The sequence below is a fragment of the Anopheles stephensi genome, chromosome 2 (assembly GCF_013141755.1).
Source record: "Anopheles stephensi strain Indian chromosome 2, UCI_ANSTEP_V1.0, whole genome shotgun sequence".
In the NCBI taxonomy this organism is placed as follows: Eukaryota; Metazoa; Arthropoda; class Insecta; order Diptera; family Culicidae; genus Anopheles; species Anopheles stephensi.
The window spans coordinates 47,481,011-47,500,989 of NC_050202.1; the positions used below are offsets into that span (position 1 = coordinate 47,481,011).

General features: G+C 41.4%; 1 protein-coding gene across 3 annotated transcripts in view; it reads left to right on the top strand.

Annotated features, from left to right (window-relative positions):
- LOC118507048 (neuropeptide CCHamide-2 receptor-like) overlaps positions 1-19,979 on the top strand; it is a 62,124-nt gene that overhangs the window by 25,544 nt on the left and 16,601 nt on the right. For all 3 annotated transcript variants that reach the window (XM_036045006.1, XM_036045008.1, XM_036045007.1), the window contains exon 3: positions 16,713-17,140. In XM_036045006.1, the coding sequence (XP_035900899.1) occupies positions 16,782-17,140 (359 nt within the window). In that variant the 5' untranslated portion in view covers positions 16,713-16,781. The remainder of the gene's footprint in view (positions 1-16,712; positions 17,141-19,979) is intronic.

Consider the following 19,979-nt stretch of genomic DNA (forward strand, 5'->3'; position numbering starts at 1 on the left):
TCCCCCGGGGCAACCAATCCATCACCAGGTTTTTGGGAAGCCCTTGTATCATCATCGTTTGGCTCGCTTCTGAAAAGCAAAATGGGCATGATTGGGAACCGATAAGGACATCACAAATGAAGACCTTTTCGATCGATCGGAACTGTACCTTCGGGGAGTTTACACGGCGTTGGTCCAATGCCAAACTTTTAACTCACTTAGTGTAACACTAACCTGTCGTTAACACTGAACGAGTGGTTCGATAACTTGCTGTACTTGTATGACATGGTGTTTACGTTTAGATGTTTTGTTTACGCTTAGACGTCACACCATACTTGACGAAAGCTAGTTTCGTCAAGTTTTTGATAAACGAAATATTTCAAGTATACAGTGAGTAAGGATGAGTGTCGCTCGCGTGGGGGGCACTCAGAAAGTTTATAAATAGGGCAGGAAACACAATTATATCTCTCTTCGAATTTGGAATCTGAACACGACGCTTGGTAAATATTGCAACACACCTCGATCCGAAACTCCGCGAATTCTTCATGGTGCCGTGACCAGGATATAGCTCGAATTTCTGGTGCTTTCGCGAGTTTGATCGACCCATCGTTCACCGTTTTCTGTGTCGTACCACATTTCGTTTGGATTTTCGTGCACCGTACAGCTGTTTTTGCCGCATCACGCATTACACTGCAGGTCACTCACTCACACGCACATACACACACACAAGATTGCACAATGCCCGTACCACCCGTTGTTTTGGCGTCCCGTCGGACAATTTTGTTGGCGTCCCTTACTCGGTACGAGAAATTTTTGGATAGTTTCGTTCACGCACGGGATCAAGTACAAGTGGAGGTTCGCCTAAGAAAATTCGAAACATTATGCAAGGACCTAGAGAGTGTTCAACAAGAATTAGAGGATTCCGCTTCCACGCTGGAAGAAACAACGCAGAATGCTGCATTTCGAGAGAATTTCGAGAATAGATTGATTCGTGTCCAATCTCAACTGCAGGCAAAGCTAACTCCTACCGCGCACCCGAGCACTGGATCGAACTCACTCAAGGGCATCAAGCTTCCCACCATCGCGCATCATACGTCACAGGGTCACGAACTGAGTCACTCGCGGCGAATAACCTTTCCGCGTCAAACTAGTTTTGGTACCACGTCACATGAAACGCCAAATTGCATTTTATGCAATTCCTCGCATTCATTGCTAAAATGCCCACGATTTGAAGGAATGGAGCCTAAGGATCGCTATCGTTTCGCGATGACCGCGCGTTTATGCACAAATTGCTTACGCGAGAATCATGCGGCTCGTGATTGTCCGGCGCACTACAAATGCCGGTATTGTAATTTGGCACACCACACAAAACTGCACTTCACACCGAATAGCCCTAGTGACACAGCTCCGCCACATCACACACACAACACCGCTAACGATCACACGGCCACCGATAACACACAACGCACATTTGCAGCAGCACTACAGCAAGCACCCGAGCAGGTATTGCTCCAAACTGCTTTCGTGAATATTATTGATAATTTCGGAATTGCTCATCCTGCGCGCGCGCTGTTGGACAGCGCATCGCAGCCGTATCTAACTAGCGATCGACTCGCTAAACGGCTAAGTTTGAAGACGAGTAACGTACACGTTACCACGCTAAATTGGATTTTGTCACTACCCAACACCTGGAAAACCGTTGTGGCTAATCGTGTTGCTGAGATCCAGAACTATTCACGTCCTCGTCAGTGGAAACACATTCCCGGCTCAACAAATCTCGCCGGCCTGGTATCTCGTGGGATGTCAGCAGTGGACATGCTGAAAAGGTCGATATGGACTTGTGGTCCCGAGTGGTTGGGGCTACCTGCTTTTGATTGGCCAATATCGAATTCATTGCTGGCGGCCGAAGCTGATATTGAAATTCGTCGGACACGCACACAACAATCGTCACAAGTTACTTCATCCGCGATCACACCTAAATTCCTGGAAGCAGCTAAACTCACATTATGCATCCTGGCGCAACAAGACGAGTTTTCATCGGAGATCCGGTTGCTGAAAAAGGGAGAAACTATAGGGCGGCGCTCACCTCTACGGCGCTTGAAACCATTCCTCGATGAGGAAGGAATAATGCGAGTGGGTGGCCGATTGAAGCTTGCACAGCTTCCCTACCAGTTCAAACACCCTATCCTGCTTCCCAAGAACCATCTGTTTGCTCGTCTCATCGCATACCACTTTCATGAAAAGCTGATGCATGGCGGGGGAAGACTATTACTTTCCCAGATTCGAGAAGAATATTGGCCGCTCGACGGACGGAGATTAGTGAAAGGAGTAGTCCGTAATTGTTTTCGTTGCATACGACAGGATCCCGCCCTAGTGCAACAACAAACCGGCCAACTTCCGTATCAACGCATCACTCCGAGCCGGCCGTTTTCTGTTACTGGAGTGGATTACGCCGGCCCATTTTGTCTTAAGCCGACGTACAAGAGAGCTGCCGCTGCCAAGTGTTATTTGTTTTTGTTCTTTTGTTTTGCAACCAAGGCGGTTCACCTGGAGCTGGTCAGCGATCTCACCACTGCAGGGTTCTTGGCCGCTTTACACCGCTTCACAGCCCGGCGCGGGCTACCGTCGGATATACACTCCGACAACGTGAACAACTTGAAGGTTCGTCACACGCGCTAAAAGAATTTTTTGAGTTATTTCAGAGTGAGCAACAGCAAAACATCATCGCAACCAACTGCTCTGACATGGGGATTACCTGGCAATTATTCGTGCAACGTTTCTGGAAGCATTGGGCCACTGAGTATCTGCAGGAAATGCAGAAGGACAATAAGGTTGCGGTTCGGTGCGAAATCGTTCCCGGCAGGCTGGTCATCCTTGTGGACGATTCCCTCCCCATCACCCGCTGGCCACTGGCGCGCATCATTGATGTACACCCTGGAGAGGATCAGCTTACTCGTGTAGTGAAGCTGAAAACGGCAAAGGGATTAGTCACGCGTCCTGTTACGAAAATTTGCGTTTTACCTGTTGCGAAACCGTCCTGTTAGTACCGCGTGTTAGTTATTTTGTTATGACATTCTGTCATGGGGGGGAGTATGTTTACGTTTAGATGTTTTGTTTACGCTTAGACGTCACACCATACTTGACGAAAGCTAGTTTCGTCAAGTTTTTGATAAACGAAATATTTCAAGTATACAGTGAGTAAGGATGAGTGTCGCTCGCGTGGGGGGCACTCAGAAAGTTTATAAATAGGGCAGGAAACACAATTATATCTCTCTTCGAATTTGGAATCTGAACACGACGCTTGGTAAATATTGCAACACACCTCGATCCGAAACTCCGCGAATTCTTCACATGGTGAAAAGTGAACTACACCGGGCAAGCGTGGATGATTCGCTTTTAAATCGGATTAAAAAAAAGATGAATGCATTTCAATTCTTTTTGAATGGTTAAAAGGTTTTTGGAGAAGATATTTTTTTCTCATATTTAATCATTGATAGTGAATTAAATGTACAAAGATATACAAGGATGGTATTAAAACATAAAAATAAAAATATAGTTTTCAATCTTCACCACTCGCTTTGGAACAGTTACACTAACAATGGCAAGTGAAACGTCGTCACAAAGAATGGAAACGCTAAAACCACAATCGAGACACGCATTTCGAAGAGGGAACGGACACAACGACACACAATGCATGAAAAATAATATAAACTTTTCATCCGCCCTTGTCTGCACAGCCGTATGCCGCAGCTTCGATAAAGCAAAATAACACTTTAAATCAACTCCGAGACCATTAGATGTCGCTTCCTGGTGTAGGATGTAGGTTTCCTCTCGAGGTGCACCATTTTGTCGTGCGAAACGACCGTAACAACTCGATCGATTGATATTTTTTGCTTCACCCATCCGGTCGTTTTGATGATGCTCGTGACGGTGCTGGTGCATCGGTACGTTTCAACTTACACTTCAGGATGCCCCGTTCCTCCCGCGGTGCTGCTGCTGGAGTGACATTGAAAAGAGTCACTAGTACGGCATTAGTTGGCTCTTTGCGTTGGTGTGGAACTGCCGTTTTATCGCGTTTATTGGTGTAGTATTAATTTACACTTAAATTCAAAGGGTAGCAATATAATACAACACTCAGCAAGGCTAGAAGCTCTACTTGCATCTTATATCTACCATGGAAAAGCTCCTGCTGAGGAGTAATTTGATAATATAAAATTTTAAAAGGGTTTTAAAATAACAACAAACTCATCTATTTTCTGGATGAATGTGGTTGAGAAAATGGAATCGAACAACAAAAACCTTGGAAACTTCTTTCCGCTTATGGAATAATAACGACCGATAGGAATCGTCCTAGTTCCAGTGAGATAAAGCTTCCTATCTGTGGTAGCTTTAATCGCTTAGGTTTAATGTTACCACACTATAGCGCCAATATGTCTCATTATGGGCGAGCCTGAATCACAAGGACTATCAAAAACAAGAATGCTGAGCTACTCAACCTAGAATTGATTGAATTAAAGTTTTTTAACATCAAGAGAAAATATACTCTAATGATGTTCGGATTGTCTTGAAGTCTGAAGCATTTGAGATTCAACTGATCGTTTGATTCTGGTTACTTAAGCGGAGACATTTGTTTCTCCAAATCGTGAAATGACTCTTTATCCCGAGTGAGCTGGGCCAAAAATATACTCTCAATATTAGAACAATAATTTGGTTCGAGTGGTTAATTTTGGGCGAATTGAAGATTTATTCTGGTAGATTGGTTGGGCATTCCGTTTTTAAAGTATTTTCTAAATGCACTTGTTATGACAAAAGGCTGGCACTTTGATGGTTACCTATGCTCAGACAATTTTTAAGACTTCTTTGTAATCCTGGGCAGTTGTTGGGGCTGTCCGTTGGTTGCAGCATCCGGACAGCCCCCCGTAGTGAGGGGTCAGATTTTGCAACTCCGTGACATCAATAAGCCTTATTCTTCTTTAGTCGAAACGTCGAAAGGTCTCGGCCTGCCATTTCTAGCTTTCTGCGGTCCTGCCGTGTGAAGACTGGTGCCGCTGTCGCCTCGGCTACTGGGTACCACCCTCATCAATAAAACTAGTAAGGCAGAAATGGTGAGCATGACTTAAGAGGCCCAAAAAAAAGGAGAGATAGTTATAGGGAAAGTGACGTTATAGTAAGGTTAGTGTGGCCAAGTTTTATCATGCAGCAAACTGACTTTGTCGTAACCACATCTAACTGATCCTACTAAATGCGCGCAATATGATCGTCGCACCGTGAACATTCGGCTTTATGTCCCATAAATACCAACCTAATGGACCCACTGTTTTAATCGCCAATAACAAATCGAGCTAAAAATCTATCCGGTATTTTGCTGTTGGAGCCGTTGTTCAGAAGTGAATAAACGGTGTCCAATATCACTTGGCCTCCGTCTGTATACGTTAGCCAATTTCCCAATTGCCAATGGCTGGCGGTGTTACTTCAAGCGTTTTCGGTAGTTCGACTTGGATGTGCAATGGATCACGATCAAGCATTGCCTCTAGTGCTGTGTTTTCAATTTGAAATGGGCCCTTCAGTACGTTTTTCTTTTTTTTTAATACAAAACTACCACTTGTGAACCGTGCGAAACACTTATGTACACGGTCGTATAGCCAGGGTATGGATACCAAAAACTTGAGCTAACATTTGATTACTTTCGGTAGCCGCTTTTTTCATATTGCAAAATAGTAGTAGCACTCTCCGTAAAACACTAACTGTTGTCACTGCAAAATGGCAATGTTGCCAGATTGAACAAAAATAAATTGAATTAGAGGGGATATGGCATATCACAGCTGCACATCCTTATTTATATTCGTGATAGAAGAATCCTATAGCTATCTTTTACACTGTTCAACTCGTTATGGCTAAAGTGCTCGACAAAGTTCACCTTTAACTTTTGGATAGCAGCAGGTTATCATCTCAAACGGATTTGTTTTTCTGAAGAAATATTGGGTGATAATCCGAAGTTAGTTGGTCATTATTTTCTCAAGAAAACTTCGTCGGTAATCCCGAGTTCTGCAAATTCCGGTCTGTGTTATACTTTGAGGTCTCATATAGAATGCTGTGTGGATAATGAAAGTTAATAGATTAGATATGGTTTTGTGTATACTTATGTGAAATAGTTAGATTTTTTATTGCACTCAAAACCAATTGTTTTGTGGTTCAAACAGAACCACCAAATCTAATTGACTACCTGAGAGTCCAAGCTCTAGAACAGCATCTAATCGAAAAGAAGTTAATAGATTTTGTCAATTAATAAAATATGTTATCACTTTGTAACATATAGTTTAATTCTGTGCAGTGTTTTTTTGCTCTTGTCAGCATGGAAAATTGCGTACAGCTTATGCGAAATCTTACCTATTTGCTTTTTTATTCTGAGAAAGGACTCAATTCCAGTTTTTTTTTTATATTTTTAGCAATACATATATCGATTGATACCATAAACAACATCTGTACATAGCTCCATCTATTCCTTACGTCCACTAGCTTCATACAATTACTTTCTTTGATATGATACTGGTGCAGACACCAGACCACTGCAGACATAAAAACCATTCCATAAAAGCGAAATACCACAGCTAAGCGACATTGTGACGGTGAAGTAATCAAACGTATCGACGTTTCGGCACAAATCATCCTTCTTCGGGTGATGGTGCCGCAGCGCGTGTGTGTGTGTCATCCGGACACCCGACAACTCACAACATTTTGGGTCGGACATGATTGGTAGGATCAAGCGCTTGGCTGTCCTCGAAGGTGTCGAAAAAGAGATTGAAATTCAAATCACTTTCCCTGGCACACATTCGATTCCGGGCGATGTAACGTGACCGACAACGAAGATGAGCCTGATGTCTGTGTCATTTCCTCCAAGTGTTTGGCCTCTGGCTGGCTATGATTTACAGTTGATTGGAATGTGAGGTTGGCGTGACGGGTGGCTTTCTCTTCCGCATTGGAAGCATACAATCATACCGAAGCTCTTATCCTTACGATCGAACCGGGCAGTTCGGATACTTGGAACGGTTGTCTTACTTCTCTGTGTTTGCAATGCCGACCATAGGGTGAAAGGTCAGCCTCAGCAGGGTAGAGGATTGGTTGTGCTGTCCAGCCGTGCTTCGCCGGGAGCGACCGTTTTTATGAACCTGCGGGTTGTCTTTGGGGTTTACGGTGCAAACTGTTCCGGACCGTTGGGGATGAGCGATGACTATGATTTTCTGCACAATATGCGTCACGGTTCGGTTGCACTTGGTTCCAGTAAAGCGTTCCGGCAGTGTATTGCGTGAGATGAAGAAGTTGACCCTATGTGTGTGCTTCTACACATATGTAACACATTTTCCAACTCAATCAAGCTTTTCCATGACGAACATTCAATACTACTAATTTTTGTTTTTCCCTAACGACCATACGATTTGAAATGAACACCTGAGCTTGAACTTGAATCTTCTTCTGATCTGAAGGCTCCACTTATCAGATACCTTATGATGTCGATAAAGGTCACGGTATGGTATGTACTCATAGCAAAAAGTAGAGGAAAGGAGAGGGAAGATCATGGCCCGAAGGAACTAGTTTAGAAGAGGTGCAACAAGAAGGGGAAAATATATGAGGAAAAATAGGTTGTACATCCATCGAGTCGAGCACAGGAGTATTCAAAGATGTGGCTCACGCTGACTTCCGGGAAACAAACCCTTTATGCTGATAAGCTTAATGTATCCGTCTTCAGTCTCGGGTAAATGAGTCGTTCAGCAGGATGGATGTTGTTTGAAGTGTCAGGCTGTCGAATGGAATGCCCAGCATTTGGAATGTTAGCTTTCGATGGAAAGAAAATAAGTTGAAGACCTCATAAAATGCAGAAGTATTTCCCAGACAAAACAAACGGAATAGTATCAATAATATCTGGCTTTTTAAGAGGTATTTTTTGTGAAGATGCTACAGCAAGAACATCTTTTATTCTTTTGGCTCATTCCTATGTATTTTTTGTACCGTGATTTTTTGACTGATTTTTATTTAATTTTGATATGCAACAACTCGAGAGAAGTTTCATGTATACAATTATAAGAGCAGACCACAGGAATTAGCTCTAAGTTAATCTGTTCTTACAATGTTATTTACAGGATGTTATAAATCAGGAGTTTCAAATGTAGGTCAAATGTATTTTATTTATTTATTTACTTGTTTATTCATAAATTTATCAATTTGTTTATTTATTTAGTTATGAGTATGAAACCCTTCAAACCTTTTTGAAAGGCCTTAAAAACAAATATTTTTATTTTCTTTGCACAGAATGAAGTTATAGTGATTTATGTGACTAAATTACGGCTGGCCTTGCTGTTGATGTCGGCCAGTTCGCTGGAATGATGAATTCTCGATATAGTTGACCGGAAGAGCGTGTCGGGTTGCTTCAGCAGTTACCATGCGTGTCATACTTACGAACCGGGGAACGCGTGGCCATTGGGTGCTATCTTACTGTGTGTAGCAATATTTTTATTGCAGTGATTATGCGGATAGACCGTACAAAACAACATTATAAAATCTAACGAAAAGTGCATAGTCTTAAAAGTATTAAATTTAACAAGTATTGATTCGAAAACAAAATTGTTGATCAGCTTTAGTTTGTAGCACTGCTTGGACCGGTAAGCAAGGCAAGCAAGGCAAGCAAGGTCTATCATTTGTCCCATTTAAATAATTTAAAAAAAATCTATTATACTGGTTTATTTTGTTGCGTTGTAAAACCGCAAGACGAAGTCATTCATATATAATATGAAAATGGTAGTTTTCTTTCGGGCGATCCGTTGGCCAAGTACACGGCAGGACCGGGGTTCAAATCCCTTCAGAGACAGCCTCCGTACGCAGGGCTGACTAGCTTGCTACGCTTTTTGACGATTCTTCCATGTTCCTTGTTACTATTTATCTGTTGGTTTTAGTGATCCATCGTCTTTAATCATAAAAGTGTTTTCATGCCAAATTTCTTCGTGATGGCTCTTATCTGTAAGCCTAAAAATTTTAATCGATTTTATAGTTAACTTTTGCCGGATGAATTAATTATAATATAAATAAATAAATGAGTAATTAACGACCGATTTGGATAAGAGATTTGCTAGCAGCTAAGAGTGATGGAGTTGGTGTCCGATATATCATGTAAAAAAAAACAGTCCAATGTCTCAACTCTATGATCGTATGAGCTCTTTATTTTCATCGTAGTAATGCTAGCTGAAAGCAATAACAAAACAAAACAAATACAACCCTATTAATTCCACCACTACGCCAAACGGATTCTGAAGAAGCTCTGAGACACAAGTTTCCTTCGACATAGTGTTACGGCACACGTGTGCCACGTAACAGTTCGTTATACAGTGTGCTCGGCACATTGGATTAAAAGATTGACATTTTCAACGAACACACATAATCCATTCTTGCTTCCGAAGAATCCATCCATCGTTCAAGCTCCCACCATCTCAACTGTTGATTAATAACTTGAAAAAGCAGCACTTAAGAAATCTTGTCGGGATTCGTTCCTCTAACACACACAGCTAGCGGGGAAAAACATCTTCCCCGTACGATCACGTTTTTGTTTGTCCTTTTCTTCGGTTGGATGGGAAACGAAACCCTTTTGCCGTATTGATGTCACCATATCCGGGCCGGATTGGGTCAGTTGAATGAAGAATGCAAATTGCTACAACAGCCCAGGTTCCGTACGCCTTATCTTTCGACATCCGGTTTGAAAGTTCATCCCGTGCACCATTAGCTGCCGCCATGCGTTGTGTCGAAATGGAGACGCCTGGTAGCCCGTGACCAGAATTGACCATTTCTCAAGCGGGTGTTTCTGTGTTTCGTTTCCGCGTGCTAGGCAAACAGCAAGACTTTTTCCACCGCTCTGGTATGATATCAGTCATCGTTCGTTGCGAATCGAAACCCGAAACCGGATATTGAGGCGCTGTGTGTATGTGTCTGTGAGTTCTTTTTTGCCATTTTTGATCCTTCGGAGCCGGGATCCCCAAATCTGGTTTACATTGGAAAATTGAATTGAATGCGGGAAATGAGGATGTAATTTATCATGCGTTCAAAGCCGTTCGAAGCAGAAAGGTTCGAGGTCGGGGGTAGCTTACTTGAAAGCTGTATCCTGTTTGCTAAGGAGATGTAGTACGAGAATGACCTTTTTGTTGGAGCGGAGATCATGTTTAGCCATGGATCACCGCCATCAAGATGCCTATGAAACATTATCATTAGAAGGATCTTTCACACCGAAAGGTTTCTTGAAATATGAGCTCATTGGCAAGTGATTTGCTACCAGCTAGAAACTTAGGCGAAAGGAAAATATTGTAAACAGACTCCCCGCGATGGAACGAGCCATGTTAAGCCCATCGAGGAGCTGAATGAAAACGAACGAGATGATACTTTATGCCAATGTTTAAAGCTCAAACTTTGCTCCACTCCCCTCGTACTCCTAGACACATGTGAAGCTACCCAAAAGTCACCGACACCATTCGCACACATCGTACAGTAATGAATTCTCCTATGAAATAAATTTTACACTGGATGTAATTTCCCACTCAACACATCACGGTGCACTGTTTGCCCGTCGGAAAACTGATTTATAGCACAGTCGACGGGAGGTCTACACGTGCGTACCGATATTTACGTGCCCGAAACAAGGTGTCCCGAAACCGACTGTGCTTTGATCATTGGGGTGCAATGTGCGAGCAAGAGTAAAGCAAAAAACCCGGCCACGACAAGCAAACGGCGGCGAGTCATCAAAGTGCTACTTTACGACACATCTGGGTAAGAAATTATTACAATTTATGTTCTTATCATCGTTCATCTCGATGCCGGGTGGAAGGTTTCGGTCGCGTAAGAATGGATTGTGAAGAAATTAATAACGCTTAAACGGCCGCCTGTTTATTGCGAGTTTGTATGTGCTTTCGTGGGACTTTTACCTGTGCCTGACGCTTAGGGAAGGAGATTAACTGTTTTTTTTTTTATTTCTCGTGGCAGGTGAGATAACAAAGAAATTTTTGCTCCTGTGGGGGAAACAATTTCCTTGAATTGTGGAATTGTGTTTAATCTTTGATACATTTGCTGTGGTTAAACCGAGTGTTGCTTTTTGTCTGAGACAACATACAGAGAATTGATTGTGAAACTGGGTTTTCAGTTACTTGAATCTTAAAAGCGTTACTACTGCTTAAAAAATATTCGTTCAAATGTTTTAACGCAGATTTTTGTTTATCCAATAAGCGCTTTAGCAATACAGCCGTTGTTTATGAATAAAAAAACATAATTTTTTTTTATTCGATAGGTCAATCGTTTCGGTTTTAAAAATTTAAGAACTACCTCGAAAGTTTTCATTTGATGCAATAACTGATGAAATATGCCTGGGCGTTTTTTTACTTAAATTAAAATCAGGAAAATTTTGGAATACCCAGATGGCAAATAGACAGCAGCTTTGGGAGAGTTTATAAAAATTTTGAGAGGTTTTGAACGTATCTTGCTGAACATATCTTTGCTTTTAATGTATGGGTTTTCTCAAGGGTGTTAGATAAAACCTTAGCAAAATGAGACGATTCTCAGCAGTGTTTCCAGATAAAGATACAGTGAGAAAAAAGAGATTATTTTAGGCATTATTTTGAGGCAGAAAACGTTCAAAAAGTTTATAGAAAAAGGTAAAATAGTGATGATTGATGGAGAAATAAACTAATCAACTATTTTTGAACTTTCTATGTCTTTTGCTGTACAACCTCAATAGGGCTTCGTTTGCTGTTAATGGCCTCTTAATCTGACTATTGAGGCGGTCCAGTGGCTGAGGCGATAGCGGCGCCGGTCTTGGCAGCACTGGGGATCAGATTACATTCCGACTGCCTAACTGACTATCCAGCTACTGGTTAAATTAAGTAAAGGGAAGCTAGAAATGGCAGCCTCAAGTCTTCTCGAGATTGAAGAGCCTAATAAGAAGAAGAAGACGACTTGACCATATCCCGCATAGCTGGTTAGTCGGACCAGATGGATAGCTATGAGGACCTGGTCCTGCCTTGTGATAACTGGCATCGCTCATTTCGCAATTGGTTACAACGGGTGCACCAAAACTTAGTTCTTTTGCTTTAGTTTTATCTTATTTCACATGTGATACGGAATTCCCCATCATTAGATGCTTCCGGATTCGCATGGAGACGCCTGGTAGCTCATGATGTATGTACTACGAGTAGTGTACTTACCGGCAACCAGTGCTCTACTTTCTCTGCTGGGATGAACTAGAATATTTCAACATAGCTGGGGAAAATAGTCCACACAGATGTCGATGGCCATGTAAAGCGTTAGGTGGTAAGGGTGAATCATCTTGTTAACGGTAATAATAAAGAACCGTGCAGCACATTCGCGCTACAGTTTCACCAGGTACTACATGCATTATTTTGAGTAACTTCAAGCTTGTTTTCATAGCGTATGCGGTTTGCGACAAAAATGTTTTTTTTTATTCATAAGGAACGGCCTGGCCGTATTGCTAAAAGCTAAATTACAAATATTTTGATAAAAATATTAATCTGAAAGAAACTTTGTTTTGACTGTGAGCATTTTAAAAATCAACCTTCAAACAAGCTTTTTTTAGCACATGATAACTGTGTGATGCTCGTTTCTATCCTGACTGATCTCATTTTTTGGTTGGATAGAAAAGGCTTGTCAAAGCAAATTGAAACGGGATTGCAGGACGGTTTAGGAAACCTTTTTGTGTACGGCAAAAGATAAAGAACCATTCACACAAAGTGGTCAACATGAATAGAACAAAATTCTCAATTCAGTCGTTGCTCAGCGTCAGCTTGATTTGCTGTTTAAAAATAAAATCAAGCGTATACTGTGGTGACTGTGGATAACCCTTACAGATAACAAACAGACAAACAGATATCATAATTTTGCAATCATGTTGAGCATTCTTTGGCTCTAGAAATATTTCAGACGACTGCAAAAAGCACTCATTGAACCACATGAAGAAAAAACCAGATTCTTCGCTAGACTAGCAGACACAGAGGATAAAATATGCGAAAGCCCAACCGTGAATAAATTTATAAGTCGAACGTGTGTTTCCGTTCCGGAGCAATGCTTTCACAGATTGGGCATAGCTTACACCGAGCTGGGCTTACATTTATGACAGCCCAAATCCATGCGGACTCACAATTTTACAGTACAATGTCTTCAGATCTGCGAGCCAATGGCAACGAGCTGAAGTAAGCTGACTGCAGTAAGCCGATACACCGTAGAAAGGGCTCCGAGGGGATGTGTCTGGGAAATATGTGCATCAAGTATGTGGATGTGGCCGGTGTCAGTTCATAAAGCTCTTAAGAGTTAGTTTGCGCGTCTGGAGATGTTTGTTGTGCATCTTGCCAAGGATAAGGATATGATGCGACAGGATTCTCGGAACACACAAGTGCCAGGCTATGGCTTGAAGGTTCGCCCAGGATGCGATGACTGAGGCAGTATAAGCCTGCTTAAGCGGCGAGGTGGTTAGTTTCGAGTTGGAAATGTGGATCTGAAATCCAGTTAATGTACCAGCATATAAGCATAATCTCATGATTAGATACGTACGTTTCACATCTAGTTGATGCGACGAGTGATAACAACAACGGGTGCTTTCTCGAGAAAGATAGTTTAAGTACGTGATGATGATAAATTGATAAATTGAATTTATAAGTTTGGTGCCCAATCAGTATCAATATTTGGCTAGCTATAATTATTAAAAACAATTTGATACAAAAAATAATCCTTTCAAATAACTAAACGCAATGCATCTATTGTACAATAAAAAATGATGAAATAAAAATTCTTCAATTCTTGCCTAAAACACGTATAGAGCTTTGTTGCTTAAGTAAATCATAAAATGACCTTCTGAAAACTTACACAACTTACATACAGTTTGAAAAACTAATAAAAAAATTAAACGTATTAAAATATAATAAAAACAATTGACGAAGGCGCAGAAAAAGGAATGAAAATTTTTAACACCCTTTTTTTAATTAATGTAAGACGGCTTAGTCGTATTGCTTAAAACAAGATTACAAAACGAATACAATTCAGGATGGTTTGGAGACATTTTCATCTCCAAACCGTGAAAGAGCACCTTATTCCGGGTGAGCTTGGCTGGTTTTTAAATACTTTAAGCTTGGGACGGCCCGATAGTGAATGCAACAGCGGCGCCGGTCTTCACACGGCAGGACCGGGGTTCGAATCCCATTTCGACCGGTCTCCCCATAGTGAGGACTGACTATCCAATTATGCGGTATCATTAAGTCAAGTGAGCCATGTATGGCAGGCATGACCCAAGAGGTCGCTTGGCCAAATAATAATAATAATAATAAGAAGATAACCTAAGCAATCTACGACTTCTTCTTATAATATAATTATAAGCAATATAATTGTTTTATTCAATTCTAAGCACCAAGCAGAACGTTAATAGGCAGGCAACTAATAAGACCAAACAATCACTGTCATCGTATGAACAGGTATCCCAGTCTTCATGTTTGCTATGTTATGTTTTCAATTTTCGCGGAATGACTAATACTATAAAAATACCATGTAAATGTATTTACGAATTAAAACAATACATTTACATACATACATATGAATTACGAATTAATATGTATGTATGTAAATTGTAAATTAATTACGAGTTAATTATTTAAGAATACATACAAGAATTACGAATTAAAAATAAATTAACCAAAAATAACGATATCCAATACATAAACTATATCCAATATGGCATATCCCTCCTATCATTAGCTTTATTCCGGGGCATGCTCGGCTGTGGATATGTAGAGATTGCGGTGTGGTTGTCCAGGTCTATCGTGGTGGTTTTGTTCGAGTAGTTTGGGAGGATATGATCCTAGCAGTGATAGCCTCAGCTCGACCAGACAATTGCATCGAACTCAGAAACTATTGGCAAGTTCCATCCTTTAATAGCAGGGTCTCTGCTAACCACAGGGTTGCACTTGCCTCCGAACCCAACGCCAGCGACACCGAACTCGTTCCATCAAAGCTAAACTGAGGTGATGAGATGAGAATGTCAGCGTCACCATTGTCCGCTGATGCTGTTGCTCCGTCAACGGATCACCCGAGGAATCACAAACAAAAACACCACCTTCACTATATCAGTTTTTATTTTTTCTTAAAAAAATAATAAGTCATTGCGTTGAGAAACTGAGTTGAAGGTTAACAATGGAAATAGATCAAATTGGAAAAACCAAACCAAAAACCAATAATGATATCTTTTTACTGGACTCCCCAATTCTTGTTCTTCTTTCTTGGCTTAACGACCTCTCAGGTCATGCCTACCATTTCGAGTTGTCTAGACTTATTGTCACCGCATAGTTGGATAGTCAGTCCACACTATGGGGGAACGGCTCAGATGAGAATTTTGAACCCCGATCCTGCCATGTGAAGACTGGCACCGCTGTCGCATCAACCACCGGATCGCCCTCAATTAAAGCGATCTCCGATTACACCGGATTCTCCCCCAGTTAAATAATACAAGAAAGATAAAAGTAAACCATTCGCTGGAAAATTTTCATCAGAAATTAATTTTTACGCTTGAACGATTTTATTTTTCGTCGCCCCATACGTATAGACATTATTTTATACATTGAATGCTATCAGTTTGACAAGTATTTATTAAACTTTAGAAATTTTGAAGTTGTTAATCTCAGTAAACATAAAAATAGCCAAGTGCTGGATTGTCCAACAGATTGTTCAAACCCCAGGACATTAGGCAAGAATTTGTTATCAATTTGAGTCTAAAAAAGATACAACAGAGTCGATAGTGGTGTGCGTGCTTTTCAGCCCCCGATTAAAATTTACCATGTTCCGCGTAAGCTCACGTGCAAATTTTCCTAGGAAAAGCAATCTCTCTTCGAATGTAAAATTTTAAAAGGAAAAGCCATTATTTAATGGATGGCAAAAGTAAAGCAACAAAAAATCACTTTATCCGCTCGCACTATTCACCCCACCGAGTACGTGCTACGGTGACATACACAGCATAGTGCGCTGTTCCAATCCCACGTCCAACTATGGCTTACCATGGCTTGCATCACAACAACATTTGTAAAATTCCCTCGGTTTTTTGTTGTTCACTAACTTTTATGCAAAAGTTTTCTACCACGCAAACGACAGCAGTGCAACGTGTGGGTCCAGCGTCGAAGCAAATTATCATATAAATAACCAATGTACTCAAAAAAGGAAGCAGGGTGTCTGCAACAGCGCCGAATGTTAGGCTCCATACAAAACAACCGGGGTCGGGCACGTGTTTAGAAATTCGATTGACAGCAGCAGCAGGGGGGTCAGTTTTTAGCAGGTCACAGCGCCAATGTACCGTGGGCGCTTGGTTGGTTGACGAGCGATTTCTAGCCCCATTCTCTAAACCCTAAACGTGCAGGGTTCATGTTGCAGTCCCCTTCGGGTCGGAATGCGCTGTCCAATGGCGTGTGCGATATGTTGTTTTCCGTCGAATAAAGCTGTATTCAAATTGACATTGGGACACCTTGCGATGGGGGCAATGTGGGCCGGAGCCGTGGTTCAGTTGGGATATATTTTACAACTTGTTGTGCTCCTTTGAACTATTGCGCCATGGTCGACGAGTTTTGTTGCGAAAGTGGCACGTCCGTTATGTTTCTCCGTAGGATGCAACAAATCTAGAGTGATAACTATTTCAAGTTTTCTGTTCTCCTTTCTGCTTCCAGTGCACTCGCTTGGCGTAGATATTGGCCAACATTCAAATCTTCACCCGTCGCACGACCCAATCACCCAGAATGTCCTTCCTGCGCTATTATCGAAGTCTGAACGAAAGCTTTACCGGCGAGGAACCGACACTGCTGGACGGGATGGATGGTGTGAATCGGATACAGAAGTCAATTCGCTTGCTTTCCGGTGATGCAATGGCGGGCAGCTCACCGTGGACCAGTCCTGCGCCGGGCGAGGGAACGCCCCACATAAAGGACATCCTGCAGAACGAGGTGATCGTGGACGATTATGTGCCGTACGAGCAGCGACCGGAAACGTACATTGTGCCCGTCGTGTTTGCGATCATCTTTATCGTGGGCATCGTGGGCAATGGGACGCTGGTGGTAATCTTTCTGCGGCACCGGGCGATGCGCAACATTCCCAACACGTAAGTGAAGCGACCAATCTACAACCACCAACCATCCACACTTTAACGCTTTAAATCATCTAGCAGAATTGCTTTAAGGAGTCTCCATTCACAAAAGCACACCACGGTGAAGCTTTTCCATCCCTAACACCTCCAAAATGTTACCAGCGACGAGCATGGAAAATTGAATCATACGAACTTTTTTGGAATCAATCAATTTAGTGCTTTTGATGTGCACGGTGCAGTGTGCTCAGGTCTCTGGGTTTTTTTTTGTGCCAAATCTGGACTATAAATAACTTGTATCCACGCTCCCTCGAGCTGGACATCATAGCTGACAAACAATAGTTGACTTCTGTAGGAAAATACCTTTTACGAACCGGACAGAGTTTTACGTGAAAACCGATTACAGCTATGAAAATGGAAGCTTGGTTGGTTGTTTGTGCTACTTTTTTTATTCAACGGGCTCGATGTTGACGATAACCATTAGGAGTATTAAGGAGTTATGTTTTTTTTTTCGCCGGAAAGTTTTCATGCAGGGCAAATACAATTACTCTATGGAAAAGGTAAACCATGCATATTTTGGCTACTCTTACAGCAACCCGTTCTATTTTAATACGACACGTTTGAAGAGACGTTTCAATTTTAACTGCAATTTAAATGTGGTTGAAATCGAAGCTGTAACACTATTGCTACAACTCATTAACTTGCGCTCGCTGTTTTTGCCAGTAAACTCCACTAGCTCTTCGCTCGTTGATGTCCTTAGCTGTCGCTTCGTTTTTCTTTCCCTTTTTCTCTCTATTGGGCAGACAGAACTGGGCTCAATAGGGTAGATTCGATTATTTGGATATTTATTTTATTTTAATATAATGAAAGCTTAATAGATCTCATTCATCACGAAAACGGGGGTCATTAAGCTACATGAAAATTGCCTAGGGACATTGCCGCGAGCGGAAACCATCGTTCAGACGGTTTGGTCAGCACCTGATCGTACAGCTTCTGAGTCTGGTTTCTGGCCATTGTTTGTTGAGGTTTAGGGATTGGAATGATTACTTGCTCGGTAACACTGAAATCCTTCTCAGAGTAGGAGTCAGAGATCACCGTAACGTAGAGTCCTATTTCCAAATGAATCAGCCCTTTGACTCTGATGAGAAAAGAGGCTTGGGATGCAGGATTGAGGATGTGAATCGTTCTGTTTAAAGACTTTCCAACCCCATTATCTGACATCAAGTTGGAAAGGGAGGAAATTGGTGATCTTCTCCCAAGATCTTTCAAAGTGTGAAACGTGTTAACGCTTTTGGCACTCGTACTAATCTCAGGATGGGAGAGGATGACGACCAGACAACACTCGAAAACTCTAGTATTCGTCCCACAAGAATACTATATAGAGCCTTCATGCACAGAGGGTCTGAAAAATCAGAGTGTCCCCTAAAGCTCAGGCCTTGGTACAGCCATACCCCTAAGACTTTTACAGATAACACTTGGTCGAGGGGTTTACCATCGATGCAGTTAACATGGTTGAGGTTCATCTGAGAATTATAGGTCAGACAATCAGACGGCATAGTTGCATCACCATTGTTGACAAACTAGGAGCACAATTAAGGACTCAAAACATTGCCTTATTCAGAGAAGGACACACCCACACATGACGTGGATCTCCTTCCAGTTCAGGAGATTGTGTGCTTTGCATGGAATCAATAAGAAAATGATTGGAAGGAATGGAATTTCCTTAATGCTAATTTGGTAATTTTTCTTTCAATTTCCTCCTGAGGAATCTAGGTTTAAGTTAGGTAGAATCGAATTGCCTGAAAATCTCCAAGAATCAATTATTTTTGTTTTCAGCTAAAGTTCTCAAAAAACAATGAGATAATTTGAGATTGATATTGTTATTTTTTATCACCATACAATGTCAACTATTGTTGAAAGAAACCGACTGTCCAGTCTTGAATAATTTGAGTAAAATAAAGATAGAATGAAAGCAGTTCATACCAACACAGGCAATCAGGGTAGAAGAAAATGGTTTCCGAAACCACACAACAAAGGTTCTATGGAGTTCTATGCGACAACGGAAGTTGTCGCAACAGGTAGAAAAAGCTTTTCCGTGCCATTTTCGTAAGCTCACTCACTCTCTCTTGTGTTGAAACTCGGAGGAGCTCTTGGGATAATAAAATCCAAATACTTCAACTTCCCAATTGGAGAGTGCTTATCTGATGTCTCGCCTAAAACCTCTCAAAAGTTGCGATAGTCAATGACTCTAGATTTCTAACTCTGGCAGTGCTGTCACCACCAAACATCAAACTATAGTTCTTGCACCACAAAGAATAATGTATGTGTGAACCCCCGTCGAGTTTCTGCTGAGATTGGGCTTCAAACCTCCGTGTTGTTGATGGAACAACAAAAGTGTTTCAGAGCTATCCGGGCACTGCGACGCCCTGGCGAGACTAGACACAAAGGATATTGTTTGGCGGAAGCTTTCATATCCAAATGTAGACTGTGCATTATAATTGGTATCTAGTGTGAGTGAAAAGGAAATGCCAGATTGTCAGGGAACTTGTTCCCAAATTTTGACTGTGAAAAAAAGTTTAAATCACCTTACATAGTTTCAGTTTTTATTAGAAATTTTAGTCGAAATGCAATTTTAAACAATATTGAAAAGACATTTGTTTTCAGAAACTGACAAGAAAATATTGAAAATCTAAATTTATGATTATTTCTAAAAATATTTATAATTAAGATCAATTTCAAACAAAGTCCACATCGAATTATTCATTTCATCAAAACTAAATATTTGCTGGTATAACGGGAAAATAAGCCTTGCAGAATTATTTACTCATTCGATAGAGGGTTTATGTTTTAGTTACCA